Source organism: Aspergillus pseudodeflectus (assembly GCF_044049435.1).
Source record: "Aspergillus pseudodeflectus strain CBS 756.74 chromosome Unknown BJX68scaffold_42, whole genome shotgun sequence".
NCBI classification, from domain to species: Eukaryota; Fungi; Ascomycota; class Eurotiomycetes; order Eurotiales; family Aspergillaceae; genus Aspergillus; species Aspergillus pseudodeflectus.
The window spans coordinates 286,789-295,583 of record NW_027263818.1 but is presented as its reverse complement, the minus strand read 5'-3'; the positions used below and the strand labels follow the sequence as shown (position 1 = coordinate 295,583).

The following is an 8,795-nucleotide window of genomic DNA, read 5'->3' as shown; positions in this document are numbered from 1 at the left end:
TATATTGGTATCTTAGACTTGCTCTTGGGCTGGAAGGTCCTTTGAAAGCAAATTAGTTTTGGTTCGTCCCTGCTATACAACATGATCTCCTCTAACTCCAGAGATCGAGATTGTAGTTCTGGATGCACATCTCCCCGGAAACACCATAGCTGTACTTTAGCACGCTTCTGGTAGAATGAACAGGCAAGCTGACAATTAGCGGCTCGCTAAAGTGCTTAGACCAGGTTAATAACATGCACCGAAATCTCTTACAGTAAAGAAACCAAACCAGGACAATTGTGGTTCTCCTCTCCCCCGTGCCTTACACAAGTGGTTCCCCACAATGAAAGAGTCTGCTTAATACTATCCATTACAGCCTGCAAGGTTTCAGAACTCCGAATGGTATGGTTACCTAGATGTTGATGTAAATGAGCTGGCCAAGTGGGTTATAAGCACTTTTATCTTTCAACAGCACTGAAGTCAGTTAGTAGTTGACTAAAGGCAACGATGACTATTACGAGAGTAAAGGCTGAGCTGGGTAATAAGCGACAACTCTTGGGTGGTGTTCAAGCAGTCTTGGATTATCCAACTAGCTCAGCGAGCGAAGGTCCTAAGTAGTGATATATCTCTAGTAGCAGTAATGCGAAGCTACAATGTGCCCCCACTCCTGTCCCTTGACCCTTGGTTGCTCCTGCTTCAGTCTATTAAATCTTAGCCTCGTTGGTGGAAGGCTTAAACCACGGAACAGTTGATATCGCACTAGTGGTAAACATATCCTGAATTCCTGATACTAGCAGGATTGCTGACCCAGGTTTGGGTTCTAGACCTAGCAAGCTGCACCAGCGGCCTTCTGGATTGCTGCTCAGCGATGCGGACCAGCACAAGCCATTATCTGGTCTTATAATAGTACTTGAGGGGTTCAACGGGCAATCCTGCAGCTTGAAACCAACAAGCGACTTAGACATCCAACATCTGATGCTAGGATACCCACATTGGAGTTCTCTGAGCCCTGCTGGGTCCATGTCCACTTTGCCTTTCGAGAATATGGAAACAGTAACCGAGTCCTGATATCTTAGCCACGGTTGCGGCCAAGCCCTAATAAAATATAGAGATATAAAGCATTGAGATTTCTCTGACCGAGCTACTTGCGACTTCCCATTCTCAACAACTGGTACTCATGTTTTTTTTCTCCCTCTCAAAATGAAGCTCTCTAGCTCCCTAGCTCTCTGTGCGCCCTGCTAGCTAGCAGTGGCCTAGTTTCTGATGTCCCTGTGGCCATAACAAAGATGCCAGCCCCGTTGGCACCATTCCCAAAATCGACGGGTGCACTATACACGACGCGGGATATGCGCTCGCGACGCTCGAGAAACGCACAATTCCATCGACCTGCAAGACGCTTGGCAGAGTCACTGCCAAAGTTGGCACAAGCAGCGCCGTATGAGTTACTTCCTGAGTCTAACGAAGCGTGAAGGCGAACCCTCGCTGGTCTCTCGCGTCATGGTTCGCAACATGCAAAGCTTCGGCAACGACACCAAAGAATACGACTTTAGCTTCAACCATCACGATAACGGTGACCTGAACTTGCATCTCGCCGGCGACTGTAGAACTCCCCCTTTGTCCGGTGACGACAAAGCTGCCGCGACACTGCAGAAGCGTGCCACCGGCCCTGGCTTCAAGATCGCCGCCACCACGCGCCAGAAGTCGCTTCTTGACCCAGGCGCACATGGACATGATGCCAGGCAAGATCGCCGATGACCGGGTAATGGCCAGCTACAAACATAACTCTGCCGACTACATCGGACTCGTGCGGACTGATGCTTTGGCCAACTTCTATTTCCGGATCAGTCCTGAGCTCTACGGATCCGGGCTAAATTACGAGGATGTCGACTACTGTGGTGAGCTGAAGCAGTTTCTTTGATGATTCGATATTCGCAGAACCCGGTGGATAACCCTAAGCCGAGTGCAAGATGTCTCCAGTGCGCCTGGACAGAGAACCCTAGTCTTCCAAGGTTATCTTGATTCCCGCGCCTACAGCTTAGGCCCATATGCGCAACGTACGAAGGAAACGAAGAGATTGGACGAAATGGAGTTTAGTATCAAGACTACCCTTGGCGATATAGATAATGATAACAATTGTTATGCTTAGACTAGAACTTCGGAGACAGATGAAGAGAGTGTTTGGTGAGTGGACACGAGCCTACGGCCCCTTCCCAACAGCAACCAAGCCAAGAAGGAAAGAACGACCGGCGACCCCGGACCGCTGTACCCCGACCTGTTCCTTCATATTCTGATCTAGGAAGGTGCGTCTCCTCTCTGGGTAAGGGCCCGGTGACGCCTGCCTTGTTGTCGGTCGTTCCATACAAGAGAAGAGCGATCCAAGGCCGCCGCGACCAGTAGCCTGGGAAGGAGTCCTCCATTGCCTCTTATTGAAGCAGCCCCTTGACCAGAGTAATCGTATTCCAGGGATATGGTACCAGCCTAGCAACACTTTTACATGTCGAAGACTTGAAGCTTTGGCGGGTCGGGTGCATGGCCTGCCCGCTCTATGCGAGGTGCGTTATCTCTATCGCATGCAACCAATCAACACACGGGTGTTGAAGCCAAGGTATTTTTTGAGCCTCACTGCGAGATTATTGACTTTGCTTCAGAAGGGCATGTCCATGATTACTATGACTCGGACGTGTACAATGCCATTGCCCTTACTAGTAGGCGTGGATTCGTTTCGTGCTCCTTGTCATCGACTCCGTTCAGTTCCTCGAACGCGACGGCGACAATATCAATCGAGTGGTTCCATAACTTGAAGATTTCTGCCGTATAGGGTGTGGGCCATTCCCGATCTCAATCCAGTCACCATCCATGGTGGTCTAGTTGAACAATGGCAAGTGGCGTGAGTACCTTCTCGAATGATTAGCCTTGGGGTGAGCAATTCTCCTCCGCTCCACCACAATCTCGCTAGGTCCTTATACTATCCTCCATCCGATGATCCTGCTCATCTAGCAGAACAGTTAATTATCGTATTCGCCGACTTTAGAGCCACTGATAGTGAGGGTATCTCCGGCCCACACCTGGCATAGCCGATGACCTGAACGGTTGCGTGCTCCAAAACCAGGAGCAGTTTGAGAAGTACCCACCTACTATCCTGGTTACATGAATGGTCCAAGGCGTCAGTAGCCGGATATATTGCCTCATGCCTTACGCTCTGCTCGCTCAGATCTGAAAGCATATAGATCAAGTTACACAATGCCTTCCTTCAAGAACCCTCTCAAGGCCACTGTACGCACCTACATCTCTTTCTTTTCGATTCCTAAATAATACCAACGGCGTTTTCTCCCCCGTCAACTCACGCATAGAGCGAGGTTCTGCCAACGCTCTTGTCGAGGTGGGGTTTGATGACTTCCCGGCCTATATTTAAACGGGAGCACAAGGTGGCAACCTGGACAGCATGTGTCACCACATGCGTCTCCTGCTGTTTAGTGGGTCTGTCAAGTGAGCACGGAAGGAACTTTTTTTGGCTGGATCATCACACTGTTAGGGTATTCGAGGGGGATGGTAGGAGGCAGCGGGGCGAGAAGACCGTTCTCAAACCCGATGTTCCATCAACTCGGTTGTTGGGACATGTAAGGGGAGGAGTTGTGGCAAGAATCAGACTGACTTGATGGTCAATTTGATACAGTGGGATATGGACCTAGGGGTGCCATCATAGGCCATGTCCCATGCATGTCTTACTCCGGCGCAATAACCACCAAGCCTCTCGGTACTTGGACAGTCTCCCTTGGCAAGGGATGGACACAGCCCCTCAGAAGCTTGAGGATATCCGGGCGATCCGATGCCTCGCTCAATTTTTCTACAAGGCACCCAAGGGGTCTAGCTAGGTCAAGTGAGACCTGGCGAACGGGAAGGGCGCACTCCAAAATTAGCACCACCCGCCCCCCTTTGCCCCGGGCCTGCCGCCTCCCTGAGGTATGCGGGGAGCGGATGCCACCTTGGGTCGCCTGAGTCTTCGACTCGTGCCAATTTCGCGATTCGTGTACTACGTACCATTGACTGGCTTGAGGTCAGCAAGCACCTGGTGAAGAGGCCAGGGCCATGTCCCGATAAATGTATAAATAAAGGGTCTTCCCTGCTGGGAAGACAATCTCAACCGACCATCCAATCGTCAAAACAGCAGACAACCCTTCACTCTGAAACCACACACCGCAACCATGCAGCTCTCCCTCACCACCCTCCTCCTCGCAGCCCTCGCCTTCACAAGCTCAACCCTCGCCGCGCCTGCCGCAGCCCCCGCCTTCACAAGCTCAACCCTCGCCGCGCCTGCCGCAACCCCCGCCTTCACAAGCTCAACCCTCGCCGCGCCTGCCGCAGCCCCCTCCCCCGCCAAATCAATGATGGTCGCAAACACCTCGTGGACCATCTCCTCCCTCAAGCGCGTCTGCTACCACGGCGATACAAAATGCACCTGGACCTTTGGCGTCTCCACGGGTTCCGAATCGGAAACTACGACTGAAAATTGCACGTACATCGTCGAGGGCACCCCCGCCTCGCAGGCTCATGGCGGACCAGCGCCCTGCGGCATCTACACGATTTCCTCGGCCTGGAGTGGCCAGTTTGGCGCGGACGCTGGGTTTACGACACTGTCTGTTGTTAATGAGAAGACGCGTCAGATTGTTTGGCCGGCGTATACGGATAAGCAGCTTGAGCGGGGTGAGGTTGTTACCCCGGATCAGAGTTATACGCCTTCTGTTCTGCCTTAGGGACGCATTATGATTTGATGATGTGCTGTGGACTTTCAGGTTGTTGTATTTTGAATGCATGCGATGCCCTAATGCTAATATTGACAATAATATTCTCTCCTGTCGTTTCTCCAGCCCCGAAAAGCACCAATACTCAATCATCTCGAATTATGAATTGAAACCCAGTATCTTCTATTTTCCTGTCCCAAGCCCTAGGTAGATCTTCTTTCTTGGATGTCCCCCTTTGTAGACTATCTCCGCATAACAGCCGGTGGCTGGGCAAGGGCAGCCATTGCCACCTTCCCGCCTCCTCCGAGTATGCTTCTTCTACTGCTCGTACCCCATAAAAATCATACTATTAGATTATACTATAGAGCATATTACACTTATTAGCACTAACTCTAGTTATAATAACCCCGTCCTACTATCCCCAACAGCCACCCTATAAACTAAATCATCTCTCTTAACCCGCCTCACCACGTTCTCCTACTCCCCCTCATTCGTACTCTTGACATGCCTCCTTACAATCCTCCTCTTTGCAACCCTGGGTTTAATATCTTATATCCACAACCCAGCTCTCCCTAACCCATTCCCCGATTCTATACCACGCGCCTGGTTAAAGGCGGATTTGCTTCCCTTGATAACAATAAATGGGATATTTGGTATAATACAGACCACCCCAACGACCGCGGAGTCAGAGCCGGAGGCGTAAACCGGTTATTGACATCTGTTTTCTACTGTACTTGTAGCAGTACTATTACTTTTACTGCCAAACGCACGTAGGATGAGACGAAACATACTCCCTCCGCATCAAAAGTCTAATGCGCATACTAGTATGCCTCGGCGCGGCGTGGGATTCGGCCCCTCAGCTCCTCGCTCAATCAGCAGTTTTCTATTAACTGAGAGGTATAGGGTGGGAAGTAGAAATACAGCCGTTTATGGCCTCAGTACCGGTCATTTATGGAGGGATTTCATATTCTAGTACATTAAGATCTAGTATCTATCTCTATATATCCCCACTCACGACAAAACATATCCCCCATCAATAATCACATCACTCCCCGTCATATAGCTCGACGCATCACTCGCCAGGTACAAGTACAGCCCCTTGATCTCCTTGACATGTCCCTGCCTCCCCAGCGCCGCCATGCGATACGCCTCATTCAGCGCGAGGGGGCCCGCCCCCATCTTGGTATCGAAAAACCCGGGCGAAACGATATTCACCCGCGCGAAATCGCGCCACTCGCGCGCGAGCGATTTCCCAAAATGCGTCACGAACGCTTTGCTCCCGTTGTAGACGGGTTGGTCCACGGGGACGTTGACAATGTGCCCGCTCATGCTGGAGGTTATGATTAGGTTGCCGTGTCCTTGGGAGCGGAAAATCTCGCCGGCGTATTTGGCGCAGAAGAGGACGCCGTCGACTTTTATGATTTAGTTGTTAGTGTCTGTGCGTGGGTATGGATTTGGTCGGGTGGGTGTTGGCACGTACCATTGACGGACATTTGCTTGCGGTATTCGTCGATTGTTTGCTCGAGGATGGGTTTGGAGATGGCCATGCCTGTACTAGAGGTCAGCTCTGCCGACAGAGAGACGATCTCGAGGACGTACCAGCATTCGCGATGAACACGTCGAGCTTCCCAAAGTCCTGCGCGGCCTTTGCGATCGTGTCCTGGACCTGCTGCGGGTCCGAGACTGCAGTACAGAAATCAGCTTCCATCTTCTAATTGATTAAGGTGGGTGCTTTCTACCATCAACCTTGTAAGGAATTGCCCTAATACTATGCGTCTGTGCAAGATCCTTCGCTTTCTGGATCGCAACATCATTCCTATCGCAAAACATCCCCTCGGTCAGAACTGAATCACTGACCCTTAGCAGCGTCGAGGGGAAACATACGAATTATACCACATCCCAACATCCGCTCCTGCCTCGGCCATGGCCTCTGCAACCGCATACCCAATTCCGTCCGCGGCGCCCGTCACAATCACGACCTTGCCGGCCATGCTGAGCTGCTGCATGACGTTTGATGCCGTGTTGGGGAACGGGCGCGGGAAGCCCGGGCGGACTCGCGTGCAGTCTTCGACTGTCATGGACATTGTGGCGGATTTTCTTGCTTTTCTTTCTTGCTGGGATTGAATTTGGTCTGCATTGAATTCGTGAGGGGTGAGGGGGATGGTGGTTCCTTGGATTTAAAGAAAAAGGTGCTCGGGTAATATGGGCGCGCTCGGCTTGGAGCAGCCCGACTATGGAAATGCGTGACCATAGATGAAATCGAATTTATCCGGTCGAATGATGGGCCCAGAAACGTGCAGGGCCGTGTGACGTCTCGATTTTACCGTCGACTGCCCCTCGTTCCCCGCCATCGGCTTCCCCACTCCGAAGAAGGACCACTGGTTCAGGGCAGATCGCTCGGGGTTGATTCCGAAGGGTATGACATATGTGGTACAGCCAGTCGAGCAATAAAAAGCTGAACATTGGATTGAAAGTGAAAAGAGGTCATTCATCAAGGGTGCCTCTGCTCCCCAGTACCCAGCTCGCGATACTCCAGGTTCTGCCCCCAACACTATCGAGATCCATCTATCGATCCACCAGCAACATGTCGCCCCCCGCAGACATAACAGACCGCGACGCGCTTACATCGCGCATCGTCCCCTCAATGACCCTCAGCACCGGGAGCCCAGCATCCAAAACCGCCCCTCCGACCAACCCCGTCGCCCAAGACGCAGCCACCGGCGCGCGCCGGCGCTTCTCCGTCACGGGAAATGCCGTCGTCACCGGCGGAGCAGGAACACTGGGTCTGCGCTGCTGCGACGCCCTCCTCGAGCATGGCCTGACCGGACTGATGATCTTCGACATCAACCCGTCGGAATCCGAGAAGGAGATCCAGGCTATGCAGACCAAGTTCCCCGGTGCGACTATTGCGACTATGGTGGTTGACGTTACGGATGAGGGGCGGGTTGCGGAGGCGATGGGGGAGACAGCGAGGGTGCTGGGGAGTATTGATCACCTGCTTTGTTTCGTTGGTGTTGTGGGTTGCGTCGAGACGCTGGAGATGCCCGTCTCGCAGTGGCGGCGGATCCTCGATATCAATACGACGGGGTCGTTTATCTGCGCGCAGGTGGCCGCGAAGCATATGGTTGAGCAGGGAAAGAACATACAAGGCCCGGGTGGTGGAGGTTCAATAACATTCATCGCGTCGATATCCGCACACCGCGTCAACTACCCACAGCCACAGGCCGCCTACAATGTAAGCAAAGCCGCGCTGCTGATGCTCAAGAGCTGCCTTGCGGCCGAGTGGGCGCGGTACGGGATCCGGACGAACACCGTCAGTCCCGGGTACATGGACACGATTCTGAATGAGGGGGATGGGCTCACCGAGCACAGACGTATCTGGGCCGAGAGGAATCCGTTTGGGCGGATGGGGACGCCGGGCGAGTTGACGGGGGCCGTTGTGCTGCTTGCAAGTGAGGCGGGGAGTTATATCAATGGGGCGGATATTGTGGTTGATGGCGGTGGGATTCTGTTCTAGGGGTTTGTCTGGATCGTTGCAAGTTTTATATGCTATTATTTCGGATTTCGCACAATTCACCATGTTATGCTGGTATAGCTCGCAAGCTGCTTGATTCACATACCCTTGACTACGCAGTCATCCCTCTATGTCTGGTTGGGAGCCTAGAGCCTAGACTATGCAATAGGTCATTTCAATACATCCCTAGGGCCTTGGGGGGTTAGGGATAGATCCGGTAGAGAGGGAAGGGTACTATTCTAGGGTATTCCATCACTAACGAAGGCTATAGTAGTGTCTTCCAGCAACCCATGACGAGGGTGGGATAGCGCCAATCTAGCTTTTGATTAAACGGTTCACATGTTGTTCTGCCAGCAGGGCTTTTCGATAGTCGCCATCATGTACGCCATATGAAGCCAGTTAGTCACCTTCATGTACTGGAATCTTGGTTTCGGCTTCCCATCGACATCAGCTTGCTTAAAATGGCTATCGGACTAGCTCTAGTGCTGAAGCGGGTGAGATTGTATCATATGGCCCTGCAGGTAGGTCATTGTGAGTATACTATCTGGATATCCACACCAGTG

General features: G+C 52.2%; 5 protein-coding genes across 5 annotated transcripts; 2 read left to right on the top strand and 3 right to left on the bottom strand.

The window, feature by feature from the left end:
- Positions 1 to 1,189: 1,189 nt before the first annotated feature.
- Positions 1,190 to 1,710, bottom strand: BJX68DRAFT_269820 (uncharacterized protein; the record flags this gene model as incomplete). Its single annotated transcript, XM_071046449.1, has 2 exons — positions 1,190 to 1,388; positions 1,457 to 1,710. 2 exons carry the CDS (start codon positions 1,708 to 1,710, stop codon positions 1,190 to 1,192), a joined length of 453 nt encoding a protein of 150 aa, XP_070896075.1.
- Positions 1,711 to 3,972: 2,262 nt separating this feature from the next.
- BJX68DRAFT_150670 (uncharacterized protein) lies at positions 3,973 to 4,790 on the top strand. Its single transcript, XM_071036664.1, has one exon. It carries the CDS (start codon positions 4,182 to 4,184, stop codon positions 4,728 to 4,730), a length of 549 nt encoding a protein of 182 aa, XP_070896074.1. The 5' UTR covers positions 3,973 to 4,181; the 3' UTR covers positions 4,731 to 4,790.
- Positions 4,791 to 5,729: 939 nt separating this feature from the next.
- Positions 5,730 to 6,881, bottom strand: BJX68DRAFT_277873 (uncharacterized protein; the record flags this gene model as incomplete). The annotated part of the gene is made up of 5 exons (XM_071048413.1): positions 6,603 to 6,881; positions 6,458 to 6,534; positions 6,318 to 6,401; positions 6,199 to 6,267; positions 5,730 to 6,130 (listed from the first exon to the last, which is right to left on the bottom strand). Exons 1-5 carry the CDS (start codon positions 6,800 to 6,802, stop codon positions 5,730 to 5,732), a joined length of 831 nt encoding a protein of 276 aa, XP_070896073.1. The 5' UTR covers positions 6,803 to 6,881.
- Positions 6,882 to 7,046: 165 nt separating this feature from the next.
- Positions 7,047 to 7,679, bottom strand: BJX68DRAFT_243301 (uncharacterized protein). The gene has a single exon (XM_071041135.1). It carries the CDS (start codon positions 7,560 to 7,562, stop codon positions 7,284 to 7,286), a length of 279 nt encoding a protein of 92 aa, XP_070896072.1. The 5' UTR covers positions 7,563 to 7,679; the 3' UTR covers positions 7,047 to 7,283.
- Positions 7,680 to 7,706: 27 nt separating this feature from the next.
- Positions 7,707 to 8,310, top strand: BJX68DRAFT_243300 (oxidoreductase, short chain dehydrogenase/reductase family). Its single transcript, XM_071041134.1, has one exon. It carries the CDS (start codon positions 7,759 to 7,761, stop codon positions 8,233 to 8,235), a length of 477 nt encoding a protein of 158 aa, XP_070896071.1. The 5' UTR covers positions 7,707 to 7,758; the 3' UTR covers positions 8,236 to 8,310.
- The last annotated feature ends 485 nt before the right edge of the window (positions 8,311 to 8,795 follow it).

Bases quoted from the DNA above. Each gene is read 5' to 3' on its own strand.
- BJX68DRAFT_150670 (XM_071036664.1), top strand. From the start codon at position 4,182: ATGCAGCTCTCCCTCACCACCCTCCTCCTCGCAGCCCTCGCCTTCACA.
- BJX68DRAFT_243300 (XM_071041134.1), top strand. From the start codon at position 7,759: ATGCCCGTCTCGCAGTGGCGGCGGATCCTCGATATCAATACGACGGGG.
- BJX68DRAFT_243301 (XM_071041135.1), bottom strand. From the start codon at position 7,562: ATGTCGAAGATCATCAGTCCGGTCAGGCCATGCTCGAGGAGGGCGTCG.